At 36.8% G+C, this 26,371-nt stretch overlaps 1 protein-coding gene across 5 annotated transcripts in view; it reads left to right on the top strand.

Moving 5' to 3' along the window:
• The window catches only part of LOC116168454 (calcium-transporting ATPase sarcoplasmic/endoplasmic reticulum type), a 32,672-nt gene that overhangs the window by 5,297 nt on the left and 1,004 nt on the right, over positions 1-26,371 (top strand). For 2 of the 5 annotated variants that reach the window (XM_031484299.1, XM_031484300.1), the window contains exons 3-10: positions 9,623-9,640; positions 16,865-16,947; positions 17,188-17,292; positions 17,344-19,116; positions 19,689-20,198; positions 20,251-20,384; positions 23,333-23,450; positions 23,501-23,618. In XM_031484299.1, the coding sequence (XP_031340159.1) occupies positions 9,623-9,640; positions 16,865-16,947; positions 17,188-17,292; positions 17,344-19,116; positions 19,689-20,198; positions 20,251-20,384; positions 23,333-23,450; positions 23,501-23,618 (2,859 nt within the window). Of the gene's footprint in view, positions 1-9,622; positions 9,641-16,864; positions 16,948-17,187; positions 17,293-17,343; positions 19,117-19,688; positions 20,199-20,250; positions 20,385-23,332; positions 23,451-23,500; positions 24,095-24,151; positions 25,109-26,371 lie in introns of those variants that run through there. The other 3 variants (XM_031484297.1, XM_031484298.1, XM_031484301.1) reach the window with 2 other exon arrangements.

The following is a 26,371-nucleotide window of genomic DNA, read 5'->3' as shown; positions in this document are numbered from 1 at the left end:
GTCATCATGTGAAATGACACAATTTTCTACGTATCAAGGTCACTAGTGATATGGAGCGAAATTCTCTGACGTAGCAATCGTTTTGATTCACTACGGAGCTAACGCATAAAAATGGATACAAATCTATATAAAATTCCAAAAATAGTTCCTCCAAGGTAACGAACAAAACTCTGGCTCGGCCAGAGTATTTAGGTAATAAAAAAAATGCTGTAAAATTGTAAATTGGCACAATTATGGTATGCAATTTGGCACGATGATCAATAAAATAGCCCTGAATTGACAGTAATGTTGTAACATTTATTTATAAATTATGTCCATTACACATATTTACCTTAGCGTCTTTTTTTTTCTTCGCCCCAACAATCGGGGCGTCAAAGAAACAGCTGTCAAGTGGACGTCAGCTTGATTGACTTTGTGTAAATGGAGGGCGATTGTTCAAAGAAAATCGCGCCCACGCCCGTACTGTAGGTGTAAACGGATCTCGAGGAAGGCATCAATTATCGAAATCATTGTTGATCAAATGAACAAATATTGAGGTGGCGACTGGCCAGCTGCACTCTTTTAAGATGCGGGTCAAGTTTATTTGGCAGCCGGTACTCGATTTTTCGAGAGGCCCTTTTTTGATAAATTGCCTCATCTCGACGCTGGCTCGAAGTGCAACAAGAAAAAATAATGATTGCAAATAGTATTCAGGGTATTTATAACAAGTTGGACGCCATCCAAGTCTCCTGACCAAAATATAATTAACGAATTTCGACAAATGATGACAATTTCTTTTCTCTTATTCGTCAATACATCCTAATAGCCTAAACTTCGTATCAAAAAGACCGAATCCTTCGTCTTCGGGATGTGCATTTTTTATACACCAATCTCGCTAGGAAAACGACCAAACTGATCCATCTACTTTTTTGGTGTCCAATACGTTCTGTGCATATTTATTTTGGCGTCCAGTATTTTTGTGCTTACCTTTCTGTCAATCCGTTCGGGTCGTTTCGAAAACAAATCTACGTCTAAGACATTAGCCCAAATATTTGTGGGTGGATTATGCTGACAATACACAAACAGCCTTTGACTTTGGTTTACTCGCGAACTCCCGCTTGGAGAATGTATTGAACTCCTCCTCGCGTTTAGATCTGAAAGAGATTGTTACGAATAACAAAAAAATGTAAACTCGTTTAGCTAAATGCCTATGTAATTTAAAAAAAATCGTTAATTGAACGAATTTCATCCGCCCAAGAACTTGAGATCTCAACACTCAAAATTTGATAATAAAAATCAAAATCGAATTTGTGTACACTAGAATTTTAAAAGAAATTCTAAAAAATCCGCAATATTTTAAATACTTCTAAAAATTATATAAGATAATAATTGTGTGTTCATGTGCGTTCGGGAAAAAATTTTAGAAAGTTCTAAAAAAAATTCTAAAATATCCAAAAAAATTCTAGAAAATTGTACAAATTGCTAGCATATTTCAAAATTTGTGAAAAAATATTATACAGGGTTGCTCAGTAAATATATTTTGACCCCCACTTATTTTCCTTAATTTTGGGAATACAAAAAAGTTGTTAAATGTCGAAAAATCGAAGGTAATGGAATTGGGGTGGGGGGGGGGTGGTGCAGGTAGAATGGAAGTGGTGGAAGAAAAGAGTAGAGAAACGCATGACTGATGAGACACGGGTCTCATTTACAGTTTTAACTTTACCATTAGATATGTTTTGTCCAGACGTTCTATTTTGTCTTTGTGAGTACCCACCTCCGACACTCCGTTCACGTGATATTCGTTTTTTATTTTGGCAAAGTGTTCCGATAGTCTTTTGTGAGTACCCTCATCGACAATCCATTCTCTAGATATTCGCACAATATTTGACATCATCAATAGATATGTATATGAAAAAAAAGGGGGAATTAAGTACCTGAGTACTGGAACTAAAGGAAAGGACACCAAATTGCATATTAGAGGAGGAGATAAAAATGGAAATGATAAGGAGGAAGGGAGATAAAGAGGATAGTAAATGGGGATGAACAAGGAAAATGGTGGGAACAAAAATATTATGAAAGAAACGGATACGGATGGGCAGAGGTTGAAAGGAGGAGAGAAATGGGGGAAATGATGGAAGAAGAACTTATTAAAAGGGACAAAGAAATTCCAAGTTTAGAATTCTCGGAGAAACAGCAGGGACTGGGAGCTAATAATAGGAAGGGAAGGGAGGGAAAATCATCAATTTAATAGCGAGGTTCAGATGCGGAAACGAGGAGAGACGAAAGGAGAAGTGAGGAGAAGAACAAGAAAGGAAATACAGACTATGCGGAGAGAAAGAAGAAAATATTGACCATCTATGGGAATGTAAGGAGGTAGAAAGAGAAGGCAGGATAGAAAAACTGGTCGAGGAGGGACAAGGAGAAAAAATGGATGAAGAAAATAATAAAAAAAGGGAATTTTTAATGTTTGCCAAAAGGCGTTAATAATGGACGTATTACGTAATTTCTTTTCCCCATCGTCTTCATCGCGTAGATTAGTGGCGGTGCTGTTCCGCTGGATCGTTTGTTGCTTGGTCGATCCCACATTGAAAATTTGGTCAAATCTACGGTAGAATGTTCATGGCATCATTTACAGTTTGTGTTTTAAGGCACAATTCCACATCTAATTACATCGCAATTAGTGCATGATAAACATTTCCTAACTGCGGTTTTACAGCGGTTCTTTCTATTTCTATAATCATAAAGATAGATTTATTTAGTTTATCACAGCTATAGTGTTCTACATTCATGGAAGATCTTGCTGTACCATTTAAAAAAAACTTGAACATGAAAAAAAGAAGTGCGAAATGCCAGTATTATTGTTACATGACTCCTGTTTACAAAACGTCTTAAAACATTATCTCCGGTCTGTTGTTTACGTGAGTTATTCGCACCAATTAATTCTGACAGGGTACAATCAAAACGATGCCGATTAGAAAAAAAATGGCGAGATGCAAATTTACATTGACGCATTCTTAATCTAAGATACATTATTTCTAATTGATCGTGATTATCATTAATTAGGGATGATTAATTGTGAATCGTTCGTAGTGTTGTAATGTCCCTCCTTTCAAAATTTTTTAACCTGGCGTTCATTGAAATTTATGATCCTAATTTAAATGTTAAGTGCGCTTTTTTCACCTCGCAGAAAATTGGATCTAATGGAGTAGTACCGTCTGGAATTCCGATTTGCTTTAATACCCAGTAAGGGATAAGCAAGGGATTTGCATGTAACAGAATGCTGGCCGTTCCAGATTGGGAGTATTCCCAAATGTAATCATTATGGCAATTTCTATGCGGATGCGTACTTACCGATGATAGGATTGTATCGGATGCGCCGTTATTTAATTAAACTTTTAACGCCTCATAGCTCCACTTAGCGTCCGGGGAAATTTGCGACTCTAATCAGGTTATGATAAAAGCTCTCTCCTCCCCAATATGCATAGGAGCCTTCTCCATAATAATCCGGCACGTTTACTATTTTCGGCCGCAGATTGATTTTTTAATTACAAGGGTGTAATTTTAGTACGGACCGAGGGGCTTGTGCACAATTTGTTGCTCAGAATGTAGGTCAAGCGCTTTATTTTATTTAATTAGTTGTCTTGAAAGGGTAGATCAATCATTCAATTTAAGAATAATGAGCGGAAATCACGGGGATGCAAAATCGTCTTGTAACCGGGTCGTGAGAGAGCAGTCGGTTTCTTTTCTGCTACTCATTAAGTGAATGAAGGACTAATTGGATCAGGCATAACTTTAATCCAATTAACACGTAGACGTTGTTCACTGCTTCAGACTTTTCGGAAGTTTCACGTTGTCTTTTCTTTTCCTTAGGTCTCAATTTTATTGTATTATTTTCGTGATCTTTAACCTGTTGTATCCAAAGTTCGGTTCTGTAAGAAAAATTCCCGGTTCGGATCAAGGTTGAGGTCTCTCCCATCTTTAATTCTAGCAATCTCCAAAAAATATCACTAGATCAACAAAAATATGTGCAGAAAAATGTGAGCTGAAGGTGGTTGCAGCGCACAGAAACGTACTTTTATACCCAGGATAAAAGGTACCTACGCGCATGTGCGAACGAGGAAAAAGCATTTTTCATACGTGGCCACGTATCAGGGCCGTCCATTTTGATAACTTTCGGGTTTTCAGCATCATATTCGTATTATCGTGTTATTCCTGCATCGCTTAGTCTGAACCTGAAGTTGATAATTCCTTTAAATGACCGGTAGAAAATAAGAAAATATTCCTAGTGTGTGTACGAAGGTCGGAAATTAGTTGTCCGATCTACTTTACGAGTACGATATTATTTACTTTGCTAATTACTCAATGGATCGGCAGAAAATGAATCTTGAGTTGATTTGGATGCTAAAACGAAGAAAAAGAAAGCACAAACAAGGTAAAGTAAACGATTTACATAAAGCGCATTTCCATGTGCATTCATTTCAGATGAAACTTTTGTTAAAATTGTAAAAATCCGGCCACAAATATGAAAGATAGCGTTGCACATGTGCAATCCATTTTGGACGTGCTACTTCAATTTCAGTTTATCAGAAGAGTTTCATTTCAATGGTTTTCTAAATAAGAAAGTTAGAACTGCGCATGCGCAAACCTACATTTTGAAGCTAACGTTAGATATTCCTTTGTTCCAAGTGGCTATGTATCGAATTTCATTTAAATCCCTCCATAAATAAGAAAGTTGGCACTGCGCATGCGCAAAGTCAAAATTGGCGTTAAATTTGCTTTTATTCCAAATGGCTATGTGTCAAATTTCATTTAAATACTTTTATAATTAAAAATGTTTGCAATTCGGTTTATAAATGGTCGAGATGCGAAAAGGGCACTGTAAATTTTCAATCGATTCGACTCAACTTTTGGCATTGCGTATTATATGGCTAAAGCTATGCCCATATTGAATTTCATGCAATTCAGTTCATAACTAACGGAGATGTCAAAGCGATCGGACATTTCAAAACAAAGTTATCGTTCACACGGACAGATAGAGGGACAGACAGACAAAGGAACAGACGGATAGACCAACAGGCAGACGACAGACAGCAATGCAAAATTATAAACGATCTCTAGGATCGTTAATAAACGGCAAAAGTGTAAAATTATGAAACATGTAAAAAACGGTTTTTTTTACAATACCTTTTTTTGTAAGCGGTACAGAAAAAATTCCTTCCTTGGTGCAAGACTCAACACCATAACGAACCAAATAGCGACAAAAGTGGAACAATAGCTCTTTTGATTGAGTAGCGTCTCAAAACGAGCGGACGGACAAAGTGGCCACAATAGCGCATTTTTTTTATTTTTGTGGAAATGCGTTAAAAAGAGACCCAAGCTAGGATGCTACAGTTGCGATGAATTTGGGCACCAGCAAATTACCAAAGAAATCTAAAGAGAAAACTTTGTTTCCGAGATACAGGGTGAAAACGAAAAGTTTAACTTTGGGTTGTTATATCTTACTACCCAGGTAATGCAACACCCTGTTTGTTTTTCTGTTGGGCAATAAAGGGAAATTTAATTTAATTTAATTTAATTAAAACGTCAATTTTTTGCATTCCTCTTCCTGATTACATTGGTGTATCACAACCTATATTTTTTTTTAATTTTAGCCATGAACCAAAAATATAAACATTTTTTACGGCTTTTAAATAGTAGGCCATAGATTCATGGAGATTTTGTTTTATTTATCGTATCCATGGTAACTCAGACCAGTCAATGAAAATCTCTGACTGTAGAACATTTTGGAAATATATAATCATATAACATTTACGTTGATATACAGGGTGTTGCATTTAAAAAATCTTATTCTCTTTCGGAGCAGAGGAGGGAGGTCTTCTTCTAGACCGAATATAATTACGTTGGCGACTTCTTCCAGGGACAATTTTAAGGGTGCATTTGTTACCGACGAATATATCGGAAGAAATTTCCTCCCGGGGGGTTTTCTTAGACCGTCTTATATTGAAAGTCACGGTGTTTGTGGTCGCACTCTTCCGGAACGGCTCAATCGATTTTTATGAATTTGAATTTGGCGGCTTTGACAAAAGGTCGTGAAGTATATTTCACACCGCTAGGTGATTATATAGTTAATAATAATAATATGTTTATTGCCTGTGATCAATATACATTGACATAGACGTAGTCACTCACATTAACAAAAACACATTTGTTCCTTGGGTGTGCGAGAAACCGAGCGTATGTTTCGTCCAAGAAAACTTTGACTGATAGGCGGTATGAAGTTTACCGGGTCTGCGAAACCGAGCTCTTCCAAGAAATTGTGATTTTCCAAAGGCGGTACGAAGTTCGGTCTGGTAGTCATTTTATGTAAATTGCAATTCAGGGCTACATGTACAGGGTTGTTCAAATTCGTGGCTCACCATTGGTATCTCCGCAACGGTGATAGATACAGTGCAGGTTAAATGGCCCGGTTTTGTTATTAACAAAACGCATTTGAAAATTTTGAAACCTAGTTCACCGAAAAACTGTAAATGTCAAATTTTGTTTTATTTTTCTCTAACTTACACGGTCGGAAATGGACGGTTCCCGTTAGTACCTTCTATGGGCACTTTTTTCGCATAATCTGAATCTTTTATCAGAATTTCCATTGCCCTCTAGATGTAGAAGCTACAGCCTACTAGTTTTGTATTTCTTATCGACGCCATATTGAATTTTTACGGAATGAAATAGAGGACCAAAAAGAAATTCATTTGAATGCATCGCCATCATAGCCATTTTGATTCAGCAAGATCTAGATGTTTTGTTGAGAAGTAAATGTAAAACTTTTGCCTTTGAAACTTTTTTTGAAACATTTGTAAATGTAGCATCACACGTCATTATTTTTCTTTTTTTATGCTGTACGCATTCCGTAAAAATCCAATATGGCGTCCATAAGAAATAAGTAAGTAGTGACTTGTAGCTTCTACATATAGCGTGCTATGGAAATTCTGATAACAGATTCAGATTATTCGAAAAAAGTGCCTATAAAAGGTAAACCGTCCATTTCAGACCGTTTAAGTTAGGCAAAATGAAAATTTGACATTTTCATTTTTTGGGGATATCCGAGGTGGTATCTGTTATTTTCCAAGAGTTTTCAAACATTTCGAAAGTACCTAAACTGTATCTCTCACAGTTGCGGCGAGATGGGTGAGCCACGAATTTGGACCACCCTGTACAAGTAATGGAGTATGTGCAGGGTATGACGATATAACGAGAAGACGACAAGTTATCCTGACATTAATTTTTCATTACATTATCAACGAAGGGTAACCAGGGTGCCATGATTAAAATTGAGTCGAATGAATAATATGCACTGATCTGGAGTGAATTTGGGGAGACAAATTTCTTACAAAGGATCCGAATGTACCCAGTCATGAAACCCATTAGCTACAATACATAGATTCTACAGGGTGTAGCATCTAAGACCCCTGGTATAATTCCTTTACCATAAAAGATATCGAAAAAATGTAGGAGCAAAATTGTGCACCATTACCGTCGCCATGTTTCTAAAATATTTCTGGTCAACAGTAGCGTGCTGTATTCCAGTGGCGTATCAAACTTATGTTTTTATCCCCCGCACGTTAGTAAAATTAAAATTGCATTGGGGTAAAAAATGACCCCCCCTCCCTCCACTATGATTATAACAGCGAAATCGAAAGTGAAGGGTACATAAAAAAGGAGGTACTCTTGAAGGACTTTCCAATTATTGCTATACAATGTACATTTCGTATAAATTTTGTGTTAAATTTAACAATCTTTATTTTTCTCTCTTGCTCTGACAATGCTAATGTTTACATAATGTAAAACTTATGGCAATAAATTAATATTATTATAATTCTTCAATAAAATATGGGGTATTTCATTCAAAAAAACATAAGTTTGATACGCCATTCGAATATAGCACGCCACTGGTGGCCAGAAATATTTTAGAAACATGGCGACGGTAATTGTGGACAATTTTGCTCCTAAATTTTTTCGATGTTTTATGGTAAAGGAAGCTCTCAGATGTTACGCCCTGTAGATGTCACTGTGATTAGCTACGCTCTACCGAGTACACTTGTGACTCGAAAGAACCTGCTAGTGACGTCATAAAGATAATTTTTATTATAGTTTTACCTCCTCCTTTTTTTCTATACGTCGAAATGTGTTACTTTCACATTGTACCAGCCACTATTTCATATATGTATACAACAAAAGAATCCCCCCATGAGACATCTCTCAGGTTCTTGAGAAATTTGTCGTGTTGTCTACCGAAACCTTGACATTTAAATTGCAAAATTGAAATTTAAAACAATTATTCAGAGGAGAAGTATAATGTTTGCGTGCAAAGTAATCTAATAAACTTATTACACGGCGTGTGTGTGTAAACCAAATTACAAATATCAACAATCTAAAAGCCCCTTTCGTGAGTATTACGCCCAGCGCGATCATTATCGCATTATTATTAATGAATAAAGTACCGAGTTTGTAAACTATCGATTCGCTAACGTACAATTATTTGCCCTTTTTTGGTTCTTGTTTAGGATAATCCGATTTCGAGGTGCGCCTTATGGTACAGAAATAATCCATTAGTGTTCGATTTTGCGTAAGCAAAATGTTATGTCATATTTTATTACTGATAATAAAGCAGTAAAGCTTCATGCTTTATGCATGCAGTAGCGTCTTAAAATAATTTTAACCCAAATTTTATTTTTATCACCGCTTTGGCACATTTTCGTCTTGAGTTCCTTACATTCGTTCTACCACTTAATCCATTCAGGTGAACTAGTCACGCGTGTACGTTATTCAGGAAAAAAATTTACTCCATGAAAGTTGTACAATCTCAGATGAGAATTTTATATTAAATTTGTTGTTTAATCGAATTTGAATAATGTGGCAATTATAAAATTTAACGAGTATTTCATTGTATTCAAAACCGTTAGTGATTTGAGATTAATCCACTAAATAATAAATCTTGAATATCGAAAATACACGGTTTTCTTCGTATTTGCCCAAAATTTCCTTTCAAAAAAAGGGCAACTATGGTCGATTTGAACTATTTTTTAACCGTAGACCCATCGAGGCGATATCGGAAGCATTTCTAATTAAAGTTTTGGCGAATTTCGTGCCGCCGCAAAATCGATAGTTATCTCCGTGGTTACACAAATTCTAATTTCTATTTTAAAATTCGCACATCGCGCGCACGACGCCAGCGGGTTTTTGGAGAGAACTGGGATTTTCTGAGTGCATCAAACACGTGGGCAACTTTCCGTGCCGATGCAATTTCATACTCGATGTGGAATTTTGTTATTGCGTCAGCAATCGTACCACTAACGTCAACGTTTTTGTTACGAGACCTTGGTGACGCAAAACCTTACATTATCAAGTTTGTAAGCGAATCCCTCAATTTAGGATTAACCAGTTGCAAAATTATAGTACAACCATTTTCGTTCGAATCTATTTTAAAAATTTTCAGCTTAGCTAGTCCAAAGGTCAAAATGTAAATATTTCACCTTGTAATAGCCGTACCTTGCTTAAACACAAAGGAACCACGTGGCGCAATTGCTTTGGGCTTTCTTAAAATTTGTTCTCCAATGGTGATCATTAATCGGTTATTTTTTTGTTTCAGAACTTCCCGCGGAAGAGGGTAAGTACTGCTACTGTAACTGGATTTTACCCAAAGAGAACATGTAAGTAACTATTAATTGACGGATAAACGTGCTTGAGGGAGAAATACCCTGCCCTATATGCAAAGTCGAGCGGTACATGCTAATGAATGAGGCCAAGTATCTTGACATAAATTCTCTTTCCACTGCAGAAGCTTTGATCCGCGAAGGGTCGAGTGGAAATCGAGTGTTGGCACCAGTTGCGAAATTGCAAACTAAGGAAGTAAGAAATTTGAAACTAATACGCCGAGAACGCTGAGAAACGAGTGGCATGAAAATTTATATTTCATTTGGAAAGCCTCCACGTTCATAATTTAAAATTCCGCCAAGTTCGCACTTGTTTCTTAATTGTGCCACTTAATTTAATATCAGGCCCAGTTGAAAAATTGAGGAAAGAATGTAATTGTGTTTTCTACATAGACTGAAGTCGAGGGTTTACTCTTAAACACCTATTATTATCTCCAATCGTTTATTAGAGATTAATTTTTCGGCTCGGACACTGCTCGTTTTTCAAACTATGATTTAGTCATTTAGTGAATACATTTTTTTTTGGGAAGGGCATCCTCTCAATTAGATTCGTCCCTAATCTCTGCGTCTCAGTTTTCATGCTCAAAGTCTAAATACCTCGCTTGTTTCTACTGATATTTAAATTGCCTGAAGAAGTAAGTACGAGGGTAAGTATTAACTCCAGAATCTTTGTCTTTAGAGCGTACCATAATTATAATTCTATTTTTTAAAAATTGGCAATCTCCCAAACCTTCGGTACGATTTCTTTCCGTCTTGCAGTATTAAGAATTTTAAGTAACCCCTTAGTTCTAAACTTTTGAGCATTTCTGTCGTGGTAAGGTCATACCCTTTGGTCCAAACAAAAAAATTTGGGAATAGCTCCCTAGGTAAAACCAAGAATCTCGCTTTTGGAAGAGTGTCTTAAAAAAATGGCAAGTGTATTAAAGTTTATTATTTTGAGATGTAGAATTTCCGCAATTATCGACTGTTTCAAGATATATTGGTCACTCTGTATATCAATTAATTAAGTGACATTCAAATATAAGATTACGGAACTAGTAGTCGCAAAGTTTACAGCAACTCATAAAAGACGCTAGACTCCAATTCCCCCCGTGTACACCTTCTATGGACACTTTTTTGAGAATCTGAATCTGAATTCCTACAGCACACTAGATGTAGAAGCGACATGCTACTACTTTCTTGTTCCTTATTTGCTACATATTGGATTTTTATTCAACTGTGTACATAGATACAGACGGGAAACATTTTTATTCTCTAAAACCTGCTTAAAATGATCTAAAACTTAGATATTTGATGAAATTTTGACATTTCTAAATACCGGTCAAGCTAGGACGGTAAACGTTTCCCATTACATTAATTTCAATTCAGTACTTTAACTATGGTCGTAAATTTAGTAGATCATATCTAAAATTTGCAAAATATACAAATCCGAATTTAATTAATTATTGTTCATTTTAACATTTAGTTTGTTCCCATTGTTGATTTGGAATAATTCATTAAACAGTTGTGTGGTAGAGGACACCAGTCCCAACATTTTTTCCTGAATAAACTAAGGGCTCAAAGTGTTCACTTGGCATTTACGCTTAATAAATAGAGTGAATTTTTTTAGAGGTTCATAAATTAAACCTGCGCTACTGTTCACTAGGAACATTGGCTGGTGGTGGCGATAAAAATCTACGTGCTATTGGTGGTAATAGTTGTGGTTATGCATGGTAACGCTAGGCGGCTCCACTTATCTATTTCTTATTGTCGCCACATCTGCATCAGCATGTATATCCGCACTGACAACTGCTAATGTGGATGCCAATGTCCAATATCGATGCGGAAGTTCCGCAATTGCGGATGCGGATGCGAATATCCGCAACATCACTGGTTGACATCCAACCATACAATCTAATCAACGGCCTTCGTCGAGGGGTTTGTCGCGACGTATTTGGGGGGACAAATATTACCTTCATTGCCTAAAAATTGCCACCGTTAATTTCCCGAAAATTTCTAGCATTGCCTCAAATTTACACAAAATTCCTCCGAATTAACGTGAAATTTCCTCTAGATTTCTCAGAAATTTCCTCTGAATTTCCTTTTACCTCCTCAAAATGTTCTTAGAATTTTTTGAAATTTCTTTTTAATATTTCTCCAGAATTTCCTTTAATTTCGTCCATTTCCTACAATTTTTCTCAATTTCCGCAAAATTTCTAGCATTGCCTTAAATTTCCCCAAATGTACATAAAACTTCTCCGAATTAACGTGAAATGAGAAAGGTTACTTCCTTATACCTTTGATTCCTTAAAATGTTCTGTATATTTCCTAACAGTTTCCTCTAGATTTTCTCAGAATTTCCTCTTTTTTTTGTTTCCTGAAAATTTTCAAATATTTTCCTAGGAAATCTTTGAAATTTCCTCGTATTTTCCCAAAATTTCCTAATAAAAGCCTCTAATTTCGTCTAGTTCCTACATATTTCGCAGCTATTTCTTCGAAATTTTCTATATGAGAGACAAGAGTTACCATCGGGGTCAGTCACGACTTATTTTGGAGATAAAGATTTCTTTCATTGCCTAAAAATTGCCTCAATTTCATTTAATTTTTTTAACATTTCTAGAATTTTCTAAAATTTCTCCAAATTTACACAAAACTTCTCCGCATTAACGTGAAATGGGTAACGATATTTCCCCATAGATATCTTTGATTCCTTCAAATTTCCTCTATTTTTCCTAAGAATGTCCTCCGATTTTTTTCTTATTTCCTGAAAATTTCCATATATTTTGCCAGAACTCCTTTGAAATTTCCTCTTATTTCCCCAAAATTTCCTAGTAATCTCCTCTAAATTCGTCCGTTTCTTATATATTTCCCAGCTATTCCCTCTAAATTTTCTATATGAAGGACATGAATTACCCTGGGGTTGATCACGACTTATTTTAAGGGCAAAGATTTGCTTCATTGGCTAAAAATTGCAACATTTCCTTTAATTTCGTCAACATTTCTAGCATTTCCTTAAATTTACACAAAATTTCTCTGAATTAATGTGAAGTGAAGGTTTTTGGTCTCTTGTAATTGTTTCGTATCTGTGACCGTTATTGAGAAAACAATTTTCTTTAGTTATATAGCTAAATGAAAGTATAATTTTTAAAATGATCCAGTAGGCCCTGATTTTATTTGGATATTTTGTTTTCATTAGTTTTGTCAGTTGCCATTGAAAATTGTATCTTGTGTTTGCATCTGTTTATAAATTGAAGTTTTAAATTAACTAAAACACCCTGTAGATTGGTAATGAAGCGTTTGTGTTTATATGAACTTTAAGTCATAAAATAAGCCAAAAAATTAGCTCCTTCCAAAGCGTTCCCTATTTAATCATATTTAGGGACGCCCTATATTTTTAATTTAAAATTTATACGCGGAAGTAGTGATTGTGGCTGCGAAATCAAAGGTTCGAAGTTCTCAAATTTTAAATATTTCTGGCAGCTCACTTCAATTCTTTCATGGTCGACTCTGATTTAGAACTGTTGCGATAACAATAAAGCGACCAATTATAGTTCGCACGTTCGATCGATAGTTTATTTAAGGTTATAAGAAGCAATATTAAACGTGTGGTGCCTCATTAATTATTCAGAATAACGCAAGTTATAATTGTTTGGTTAGTAATTCAATCAGATCATATTTTGTCAGGAAAGTTTGGAGTGATTTTAATGTTTTCCATTTTATATGATTTTTTTGATTTCGAATATAAAGATGACAAAATTTTGTGATAACAATCGACTTTTGAAAGTAAAACAGCTATGAAATCCCTACACTGTCTACTATAATATTTGTCTTAAACATTTTTCAATTTTTTTTCTAAAATGCCCCCCCCCTCGCAGGATAGATTGCTAAAAAATGTTTAGGACCAATGTTGTAGCAGATAGTGTAGGGATTTTAGAAATGTTTTATCTTCAAAAATCGATGGGTCAAAAAATGTTTTTTTGAAATTTTTGATCGATCGCTATTTTATTATTTGAAAAAATAAAAAATAATTGCGAATAAATGTTTTGAGAGCTGAAAGTTATTTTTGAAAATTTTTATTTTTTTTCAATAGACCTTACAATAAGGGAAGATTTTTCAAAAAACAAAAGAACGCCGATAACTTCGAACCGAGGCACTAAATCAAAATTTGGAACTAAAACTAAGACAAGTTGTTTGTTTTAATGAGTTCTAACTGCCGTTTTCGGGCGTAACAACTTGGTATTAACACCTTGTATAACTCGAAAATGTTTCTTAAATGATCGCCATATTCAAAACAAAAGTCCATAAAATTTCATACAAAGTTCACCGTAAATTTTGTATTCTCACCACGTTCGGGCATTTAGTTGAAAATTGGCGTATATCGTGTGTGCCACCAAAACCTCCTTTTTTATTCCAGAATCATACAGAGTCTTGCAACAGTGTATCGGTCTTTCGTAGCTCATACCTCATAAAACTATTGTGAAAACTATTGAATAACCTAAAAACTACGGAGTTTAACACTGGACATCCCTTATCAAAATTGAAGAGAACACAACAGACTATCGAATATCCATATAAAATAGTGGTAGTTATGGCACTTTGAAATTCGGAAACTACCATTTCCTTGTGGACACCCGGTATCACTAAATCCAACTTTCTCATTATCAAAGTGTAACCAGGATGTTCTACTCACAAAAAATTTATTACTGATACCGTAAAAATATGACACCCTCTACATTCAAAAATAATGTCTTAAAGTAATGGTGGCTGCCTTCATATTTTAAAGAATCCTTGTACTTTTAAATGGAGCAAAAGTTAAATTTCCGGAAGCGGTTCATCGTCACGATGATTAACGTAAGTATGGTAAATGTTTTCGTATGTAACGTGTGGGATTATGTTTTCACGATCACCTACTCGCGTTAATTGGAGCCAGTGAAAAATGTTTGACTGAAAACATGCTAACGGTGTCATCTGCTCGTTAATTGTTGGATATTTTTACCCGTAATCCCCCGTAACATTAAACGTTTCGTGCAAATGTTACGTTTTCCTCGAGTTTCCGTGAATATAAACAGTTTCTTACATCGACTTCAACTTTAGTTTTTTTTATCAACCGGAAATCGCCGTATTTAGTGAAAGCGAGGAAAAATAAAGTTTGGAGAGCTTTTCGTCGATATTGAACTGAAACTTGTTGAGGAAGAGGTTTTTTTTTTCATTTATCAGTCGGTCAAATTGCAGTCGCTTCTTCAACAACGTGTCAATTAAAGAGGTTTAATGAAAAAATTCCACGTACACTCATTTGAATTGAATTGGACCAAATGAGGAAATGTTAGCGGCAATTTCCGTAGCTTTATCCTTTGATATTCAGAAAGTTTTCGGTTATGAGGAAAGCAATTTACATGTTTTTCCGAGGGGCATGTAATCTACATGTCTCCTTTAAAAGGGCGAATATAGTGGAGGTTTGCTTTCAGCTAGTTATACAATAGTTCTAGTGATATAATAGATAACTGTGTTGAATATTGCCATCCCAACTCACTATGCGATTGTTTGCTTTAGACAAACATTGACTTTTGCTCTGAGAATTGTGTTAACAAATACAGAGAAATAACCGCGTTACCTTTCCATTTGGAAATTATTTTCGATAGGACTGAACGTTTATTGTTGTCGTTCAGCCATTGCATTTAAAGACCTATTTCCATTGTGGAATAGTAGAAATCATTATGATCTGATTCGTCAAATTAACGCTCATTTCGATTCATTTCACAGCCTATGTTTTTGTCCGGTCGATACTGCTATGTTATGTAGGGTATATAGGGTGTAAAGACTCAAAGGATCCTGTATACGAAATTTCTTCCTCATCGTATCACGTACAGTACAGTGACTCAATTTAGAAGTATCACGTAAAGTCATTAAATATAGAAAGTACCGCAATCCATTGGGCTCGTGTGTTAGAGAGAGAAGGCATGATTTTTGCCCAAAAATGGCGGAAGTTACCAGATTCTAGTAACTTTAATGTTAGATTTTTATAAAACATGACAGTACTATGAAGTTAGGTTATAAAAAATTACAGCTATTCAGATTTTATTTGTCAATTTTTTTAAGTTGGCTGCAAATTTGCCCAAAAATGGCGGATGATTGCGGTACTTTCTATATCTAGTGACTTTAGTATCACGTAAAGTCACTAAATATAGAAAGTACCGCAATCCATTGGGCTCGTGTGTTAGAGAGAGAACGCATGATTTTTGCCCAAAAATGGCGAAAGTTACCAGATTCTAGTAACTTTAATGTTAGGGATTGTTCCATCTGTTTGGAGATGTCTGTACCTGTATATTTTTATAAAACATGACAGTACTATGAAGTTAGGTTAGAAAAAATGACAGCTATTCAGATTTTATTTGTCAATTTTTTTAAGTTGGCAGCAAATTTGCCCAAAAATGGCGGATGATTGCGGTACTTTCTATATCTAGTGACTTTAGTATCACGTATAATAGCGCGCCATCTTGGGGTCAAACGTTTACACAATAAGAGAGCATATTCCTAGAGCTGATTTGTACATTTATCATGGGGAGGGGTAGTTTTCGCCCTTTTCATTCCGTTCACACAATAGATGCTTCAACTGTAATCGGAGAAGCACAAGAAATTAAACGATCACTCCCCCAAGCTGCGAACATTGGTGGAATTTTACTTACTTACATCCGAATTTTTTACTATTTTGGTTTCATCTAAAGAGATCAGCTACCAAGGTTTACTTTACATAATATTTCACAACGTAGAAAAGCATCGTATTACGATAGTCAAATGAGGCCATTATAAACGCCGAGTAGAAAGAGTTTTGAATAAATCATACAAACGACCATCCATGAAATGGCTCTGTAATTTATGGGCACATTTATTATTTCCTCCTTGTTTTCTCTGGTATCCGATTCATTCAGTTGATTGCGTAATAATGCCTAATGTTAATTGAAGCTACAAATTTGCATACTATTCGACTAGGCCTTACGAATGAACGAAATTTGAAGTTTCCGCGTGAGAAAGGCGTCCGCCACGTGCCTATAATGGAATTTTAATCGAGACCCTTCAAAATCAGACGCGTAGGACTGTTCTTACATGTTCTCAATTGGTACACTCTGATAAGATTAGTGTTAAGTAAATTTGCATTAGCGGCTCTTTGTGCTATAAGAAACTTAATAATTTATTTGTTTCAGGAAAATCGATATGGCAATTAGTTTTAGAACAATTCGACGATCTTCTAGTAAAGATTTTATTATTAGCCGCAATAATTTCATTTGTAAGTATAGTGCGATGCGTTTTACTGCCGCTTTTATTTAGGCCGTTTGATTAGAGAACCTCTGTATATTTAGCCGCTTAATTATTTTACCGCTTCCTTTCATTCCAGACGCTCGTTCGATATTCACTATCGAAGCTTTTATGATAATCGCTGTTATTAAAATACAAGTGCTTTAATAAGTAAAATGCCCACGCCGCATCCACTCGCTAAATTATATTCTAATATTAGTTGCGTTAACAGGTTCTTGCGTTATTTGAAGAACATGATGGAGCATTCAGTGCATTCGTAGAGCCTTTCGTTATTCTTCTTATCTTAATTGCAAACGCGGTGGTAGGTGTTTGGCAGGTAAGTTCGCGTGGTTAACGCTAGGGCAAGGTTTTAACACTGATTGCGCAGGAACGAAATGCCGAGTCGGCCATCGAAGCGCTCAAAGAGTACGAGCCGGAAATGGGCAAAGTACTCAGAGGGGATAAATCGGGCGTACAGAAAATTCGCGCGAAAGAAATAGTACCGGGAGACATCGTCGAGATTTCCGTCGGAGACAAAATCCCAGCCGATATTCGTATCATCAAGATCTACTCCACAACGCTTAGGATCGATCAGTCGATCTTAACTGGAGAGTCCGTCTCCGTAATTAAGCACACAGATCCCATACCCGATCCACGTGCTGTAAACCAAGATAAGAAAAACATTCTCTTCTCCGGTACAAACGTCGCCGCGGGCAAAGCGAGGGGTCTCGTCATTGGTACCGGTTTAAACACTGCCATTGGTAAAATCCGTACCGAAATGTCCGAAACCGAAGAAATCAAAACTCCTCTCCAGCAAAAGCTTGACGAATTTGGCGAACAGCTCTCCAAAGTTATCTCAGTTATTTGCGTTGCCGTATGGGCCATCAACATTGGACACTTCAACGACCCCGCTCACGGCGGTTCCTGGATCAAGGGCGCTATTTACTACTTCAAAATCGCCGTAGCTTTAGCCGTCGCCGCCATCCCCGAAGGTCTACCCGCCGTAATCACTACCTGTCTCGCGTTGGGCACGCGGCGTATGGCCAAGAAGAACGCCATTGTACGATCCCTGCCTTCCGTCGAAACCTTGGGTTGCACATCTGTCATTTGCTCAGACAAAACCGGTACCTTAACCACGAACCAAATGTCGGTATCTCGCATGTTCGTCTTCGATAAAGTGGAAGGTAGCGACAGTAGCTTCCACGAGTTCGAAATTACAGGTTCAACCTACGAGCCTATCGGCGACGTATTCCTAAAGGGCCAGAAAGTGAAAGGCGCAGATTTCGAGATCCTTCACGAACTGGGCACCATTTGCATAATGTGCAATGACTCCGCCATCGATTTTAACGAATTCAAGCAGGCGTTCGAAAAGGTCGGCGAAGCCACCGAAACCGCTTTGATCGTCTTGGCCGAAAAAGTTAATCCGTTCGGTGTAACGAAGAGCGGCGACCGACGCGCCGCCGCAATCATTTGCAGGCAAGACATGGAGACGAAATGGAAGAAAGAATTTACTCTGGAATTCTCGCGCGATCGTAAATCGATGTCGTCCTACTGCGTCCCACTCAAACCCACCAAGTTGGGCAACGGGCCCAAGCTGTTTGTCAAAGGCGCAACCGAAGGTGTTCTTGAAAGATGCACGCATGCTCGTGTCGGTTCACAAAAGGTCCCACTTACCTCGACCCTTAAAAGCCGCATTCTCGATCTCACGCGACAGTACGGTACTGGACGCGATACTCTACGTTGTTTGGCATTGGCCACTGCCGATAACCCACTCAAACCCGAAGAAATGGATCTGGGAGACTCTAGCAAATTCTATACTTACGAAGTGAATCTCACGTTTGTCGGCGTCGTCGGCATGTTGGATCCCCCACGCAAAGAAGTAGCGGATTCGATTGCGCGCTGTCGTGCTGCCGGTATTCGAGTTATCGTTATCACCGGCGATAACAAGGCGACAGCCGAAGCCATCTGCAGGCGAATTGGTGTATTCGGCGAGGACGAGGATAGCACCGGAAAGTCGTACTCTGGACGCGAATTTGACGACCTACCTGCTTCGGAACAGAAGGCAGCATGCGCTCGCGCCCGATTGTTCTCTCGCGTGGAGCCCGCTCACAAGTCCAAGATTGTTGAATACCTTCAGAGTATGAACGAAATTTCTGCTATGGTAAGTGGGTACATACAGGGACACGGTCAACTCGCCAAGGGCGACTCGCCACCGGACCACTCGCCACCGACCGACTAGCCAATGGGACAACTCACCAACGCGACAACTCGCCAACGAAATATTTTTCCCTGTTTAATGTGTCATACAAATGCATCCCACAAATGCAATAGTCAATTTCCCTAATTTTGTAAAAAAAAGTTTATCGAAAAATTGTAGTCAATATTTGAATGAAGACCCAACCGCCTATACCTGTTTCTATTACTGCATTTTGATATAACGACATCTTCTGCAAATTATTATTTGAACAGAAAATTTGACAATCACATCGTTATTTGAACGACACATTAAACAGGGAAAAATATTTCGTTGGCGAGTTGTCGCGGTGGCGAGTTGTCCCGTTGGCGAGTTGTCACGTTGGCGAGTTGTCCCGTTGGCGAGGTCAGTGGGTGGCGAGTCGCCCTTGGCGAGTTGACGCGTACCAGTACATACAGGGGGGGTCATGACATATAGACACAAAATTTCGAAACACCTTTGGCCCGCACCGTTTGTTTTTAATTCCAAGATCTTTTTAGACTGGTGACGGTGTAAATGACGCTCCAGCGTTGAAGAAGGCAGAAATTGGTATCGCTATGGGTTCCGGAACCGCAGTCGCGAAATCCGCGTCTGAGATGGTCTTGGCCGACGACAATTTCTCATCGATCGTCGCGGCCGTCGAGGAGGGTCGCGCCATTTACAACAACATGAAGCAGTTCATCCGTTACTTGATTTCGTCCAACATCGGCGAGGTCGTCTCCATCTTCTTGACGGCCGCCTTAGGTCTTCCCGAGGCTTTGATTCCGGTACAATTGCTTTGGGTTAATCTGGTCACTGACGGATTACCCGCCACCGCTCTCGGTTTCAATCCTCCAGATTTGGACATCATGAACAAACCCCCGCGTAAAGCCGACGAGGGTCTGATCTCCGGATGGCTGTTCTTCCGTTACATGGCTATTGGTGGATACGTAGGCGCCGCTACTGTCGGTGCGGCCGCTTGGTGGTACATGTTTGCGGACAATGGGCCTCAAATGTCTTACTATCAATTAGTATGTATTTAAACAAAAGTGTTAGGTGCCACCAACCAACATGTCATTTTAGACGCATCACTTGTCCTGCATCACCACCGCGGAGGACTTCAAGGGAATTGATTGCAAGGTATTTGACGATCCGCATCCCATGACGATGGCTCTCTCAGTACTCGTAACCATTGAAATGTTGAATGCTATGAATAGGTAAGGGGTACTTTTGGCGAAATTGGGGAAAGATTCGAACCTTATCGTAAAATTCACTACTTTAAGATGTGCGCTTTTGACATTTTGTAAGAATTATGGTGTTTATACTGCATTCATTATAAGAGGGCAGTAGTACTGACTCGTGTTTCAACCAATCACAGTAAAGGTCAAAGCTTTCACGTGCTTTCTATCGCTACCTTCTTAAAATGAATAAAGTATAGTTTATCAAAAAAGACGCTTATCCACTGCCATAAGCATCTGCTATTGTAGATCGACCTTGCAAATTTTTTCAAAGAAGACGTTTTGATTTTAGCAGGCCATGGAACAATTTAAACTTCATGGCTGCCATCTGTAGTGAATATCTTTTTTGCATACAAATCTACAAAGTTATATATTAGACAACATGCTAGAGGCATATTCAAAAAGTAAAGTTTTCACATTTTTTTTAATCATTTTTTTACTTTCACAAAAAATTCTAATATATGCTCTCTTTCCTATATTGCACCTTAAATTACCAAATATGAAAGACTATTTTCCATTTGTCATCAGACCGTATTAATCATAAGAAAAAAGATGCTTATCCACGTCCATATACATGAATCATTTTTTATCAGCTGCTTATACTACGCGATCAAAAATCAGTTGCTGTCTAGTCATTTTTGGAATTTTTGTTTACATGAGACATCATACTTAACTTGAACTTTTAAATGCGACTCAACCGCCATAGTACGTCGGGTACATGGCTAGAATGGGGAAAATACTGCACTTTTTGATTGGAATATGACACTATCTGTGGTAATACTTAATACCAAAAGGCAACTTTTGAGATAGGGAGCCACTCGAAAATCCATGCAGGAAATCAAAATCGTAACCGTCAAAATGGCGCCATTAGCCGCAATATATTTTTTTTGTATCTCTGTTCCTAATGGTCCGATTTTAATTTTCTTTTTTTTTTATTGAAAGCTCTTATGACGAGGAAACTTTTTTGCTATATAACATTTATCTCTAAAACTTAAGGATTTAGCACAATTTTAAAAAAGTGTTTTTTTACGAATTTGAATCACAAGTAAGCTCTTAATTGTGCAATATCCCGGTCTTTTCGACAAAAAAGGCCGTCGTTTAGAAATTCAATCGATTCAACCCCAAAACTCTTTGTTTCTACCCTGCAAGTTCGGAAAACTTCAATCCGCCATGTTTTTTTTTTTTTTTAAAAATGCGCAACATTTGTTTCATCAGGCACGAGATCAGGCAGTATGAAAATTGAAAGGAAAAGCCTCGTCAATTTTTTTCTCTGAAAAACAGAAAATACACTCTGCTTTTAAAGTAATTAAAGAAACACTCAGTATATCAACTTTAACTCTTACTCTCGCTGTTACTTATCCTATTTTATTTAACTAGTTGGTTTAAGCTACGACGAATGTGAAATTTGGAGGGCTTATTTAACAGATCATGGGTTTTTTCGAGGGTTTTCTCTCGGGTTCTCTTTAAGAATATTAACGGAATATTAAGATTTCCAAGTTTTAGATACCTATTCATATAAGTTGAATCATTTTTATTATACAGGGAGTCCATCTTCTGTAAGCGGACGATAGAGCCTCAATAATAATAATAATAATAAAGTTTATTATCCCCACAGTGATAACACCAATTATAGGGCAATATTAGTGACAACAGTCCGAGACAATAGCAGTATTAACATACTTAAGTGACAGATGACAAAAGACAGTAAAGAACATGTCCTTAGTTGTTAAAGTGATTAATTACGTTCTTCAAAAACTGGCCATAGCTATCATTAAATATATCCACATTTATATTACAAGATAATAGTTCAATAGCTCAATAGTTAAGATTAATGGTAACGGTTTGTTGGTACGAGAAGCCTGAGGGGAAGCCTAAAACGTGTTTTTAGGTATACAGGGTGTTTTTGGGGCCAGCCTATACATTTTGATACTTCTATATGTATCCCCGGGTATCCCTTAACAAAAGAATTATTTTTGTAGGTCTTATATCGGTTTTTTTCGCAATGCTAACCGCGAGTCTAACCGTTTTCCGGATATGCTTTTTATACAGGGTGAAAATTTTATCTTCAAAACATTTTTTAAAGAAGCTTTTTATGACATCCATAATTATAAAAAGTTTGCTACCAATCCACGTACATTCAATTTGGTGTCAGCAAGCATACTTCTGCACGGTCAAAGGGGGCATACTGTTTTTAAATAGCAACCACTATTTTCTTGTCGATACAAATTGATACAATAAAACTCGTTTTTCAAATAATTGAATTTTAATATTTCTTTAGCTAATCGACTTCGAATCGTATAGACCGATTCATCATCAGACCTTAAGAGTTAGAAAATTGTGCTGAATAATACAAATCCTTACATATTAACATTTGACGTGGACAAGTTACACATAAAAATCGGGTTGAGCTTACTTGTGATTCAAATTCGTAAAGAAACCCCGTTTTTAAAATTGTGCTAAATTCTAAGTTTTAGAGATAGATTTTATATAGCAAAAAAGTTTCCTCGTCACAAGATCTTTCAATAAAAAAAAAGAAAATTAAAATCGGACTATTAGGAGCGCCATTTTGACGGCCACCATTTTGGTTTCCTGCACGGATTTTCGAGTGGCTCCCTATCTCAAAAGGTATTAACTATTACCACAGAAAGTGGCATATTCTAATCAAAAAGTGCAGTTTTTTTTGGCGTACCCAAGGTACTACCACTCATTTGTGGTCACCCGTTATTTCCATCAAATAATTACTTAAGTAACTATATTGATCTGAAAATTCAAAAGAACCAAACCGGCACGGAGAGGACCAAACTTAAACGAAGAGTAGCGACATCTTAAAGTAGTTTGAAGGTGTTAAAATCGCAAAAGGGCTTTTAATCTTGTCCCATTTTCATGGATCTCTTTCATCTGGATTTTTTTTCACATTTTGTTTACAGTTTATCAGAAAATCAGTCGCTATTAGTCATGCCGCCGTGGTGTAATTATTGGTTGTTAGGTTCCATGGTATTATCGTTTACTCTCCACTTCGTTATTTTGTACATTGACGTCCTATCGGTACGAGGAACTGCCGGTTGCGTTCGCCAGAATTAATGATATGTTTACAGGCTGTATTCCAAGTGTGTCCTCTTACAGTGGAAGAATGGGTGGTGGTAATGAAATTTTCGATACCAGTGATATTACTAGATGAATCATTGAAGTTTGTCGCGAGAAAGATTACGGATGGTGAGAATCCCATTTATACTGTGCACGGAATTGTTTTAATGTGGGCCATTTGGTTTGGTGTACTCGCTAAATGCCCTATTTAAGTGTAATGCCTCATAGGACGAGGCCGGCGGAGCGTGAGAAGTGGGTGCTAATATGAGTGACACGTAGCTAGCGAGTTCACAAACAGCAAATACTTTCTCTTCTATTTCATAATCAATCTTTCATTTCCTCTACTTTCACTGCCATTTAGTGTCACCAGGATGTACGATTAGATTCATAAGTAACAAAATTCAGTTTCTTTCGCTTTAGCTTTAAAAAGAATCATGTGAACATAGCATGAAAGAGTATCCCTTCGCTGCATTATTCTATCTGTGTAATTTGCAATTTTTTTATGTTTATTTATTTATGATATCAAGTGTATATTGAAATTTGCAGTAAAGGGATATTGCGAACTGAAAATCTAACCGCACCATGCTTGGTATGACGAAACCCACGCATGACATTGCACTAGAAAAAGATCAAAAGTAATGCATTGGCAATATCTTATTTAGAACCGTAAAATCCGATGGATTACGACACTCGGACATCCCGACTATAAGTAAAAATGCTGTGTGTAAACTGTGCTAGCCACTAATTAGGAAATTTTGTATCTAAACTATAATAGAACGCACCGCATAGACATTTTCGAATATATATCACAGCGGTAGGCTGCTTTTGTTGAAGGGCTGTGCTTTATATTCAAAAAAACTCATACGGACGATGCTCAAGTCGGAAAAAGGAAGTTGCATAAACAGGCAAGTTAGTGTGTCGCATGAAGACCTCAAAGTGTTGTGATTTTAATTAAAAAAAAACCCTCAAGTGCATGAGACAAGACTGATGGCGTAGTTGCAACGAACCCTTTAGTCTGTGTTGCAAATGTTCCATTTGTGTAGGTAATACAGTAGTTAACGAATCGATTATTTGGTCAGTTTTATTTTATCAATTTTTGTACTTATGGCAAAACCGATCAGATATTACGAATTCGAGTTAACTTGTTAATGTAAACTAACTTCGTGTATTACTCGTTAATTAACTACACTTGTTTCGTATAAGTGTAATTAAGTTTAGACAAACGTAATTAATTTCGGTAAAATCATATCGGTGGCAAATATTTAATTCTAATGGTGTACAAAGTAATTTTAATTCGTTACCGAGATCGCTTACGTCTGTTTAGACTGCAATTTGTCGATCCATGATACATTGACAAATGGTTTCCGAATTATTTATTAATTTATTTATTGTAGCAAATAGCTAACAATAGATACCAGTATGCGACATACAAGACATTAATGTCAAACAAATTATTTAAGTAGATCAATTTCTAATTTATATCAAATTATTTATACGCCTTTGTCCGGTGTTTGTAGAAAGAAACGATTTTGTGAAACTGTTTGTCCATTTTTTGCTGTAATCTCTAGTTTTGTATATATTTATATTGGGCAAGTGTTACGAAAACTAATAAAGTTATGGACATTTTTATTCATAATTGGATTGGATGTGTTACCTGTTACTTTTATTTCAAGCTTGCGTTTTGTGTGTTGTGTTTATTTATATACTAAATGTTTAACATACAATTTTATTTAAACTGCCCTGCTAATCTTTATTACACTTACAATTTTTTTTAATGCAATAACATATTGAATTGTGATTATTAGTCATACCAACTTTCGGTACGAATTCAAGGCTGGTTGATATAATAATCATCGAGTTAATTTCCGTCCTTTATCTAAGGAGGATGCTTATCCATTCCCACACACATCTGTAATTCTAGATCAGTGTAGGTATCAGGTGCAATAGGTATTCATCATTGTTTATTGCCAATTAAAACATCATGAAAATTTAAAACATAGTTGTAAACTTGCGCACTTGTATTGCTAAAGGGATGTGGTAATTTATATCCATACTTAATTTTTTCCATCTGTACGGGGAGGTTTTTTACCATATTTATCTATTAAAATTTTCCAATTATTCAATCTCTTCCACACAAATAGTAATTAACCATCACATACTTTTTATCTTCATCTCAGTTTTTCAAGTTTTCAAGTAAACAAATATGTCTTGCACAGTTTTCTTCATTAGCATTCCTTAATTTTTTTAGTTTAATTGGTTGACAAAGTTTGTGAAAGGTGTCCCGAATCAAGGGCCAACAAAGTTTCATATTTGTTATAAATAGTACAATGCTGCGATTAAATTATCCAATGGTAGAAATAATATTTCTAGTGGAGCTAAATAGATTTTCTTAATCTGCTTTTACTTCTCTAATGGATCAACTCTTCTGAACATCGATTTTTACCTTACCTTGGTCATTTATTTATTTTTATTTATTTATTATCCCTCTCTCGTTCTGGGTCCTCAACAGGCTTGCGCCCAATTAATGAGTGACCCGCATAATGCAACAATCAAAACATAATGTTGATATTGAGGCAGAATTAACCTACCCTTTTCTAACGCTTGATAATGATCATAATAATCCCTTTCAACCATGAAAGTATCATTTACAATGGAGCCCCCCCCCCCGCACCAGTGTTTTCCACAATCCAAAACACTACTACTAAATTTGCATGTGGTGTACCCCCACCCGCAATATTAACCAAAGTGTGTTCTCTCAAATTTTCATTTGTCTCCTGATAAAGTAAGTATAAGTGTGTCCGTTACCACCCGTATTCGATTTCAGCAATTTCAGTAAGTATCAATGTAAACATTATACGGAAAACGAATTTGAATTTGTTTGG

Source organism: Photinus pyralis, unplaced genomic scaffold, assembly GCF_008802855.1.
Source record: "Photinus pyralis isolate 1611_PpyrPB1 unplaced genomic scaffold, Ppyr1.3 Ppyr1.4_LG4, whole genome shotgun sequence".
NCBI classification, from domain to species: domain Eukaryota; kingdom Metazoa; phylum Arthropoda; class Insecta; order Coleoptera; family Lampyridae; genus Photinus; species Photinus pyralis.
This window is presented reverse-complemented; position numbering and strand designations above follow the sequence as displayed.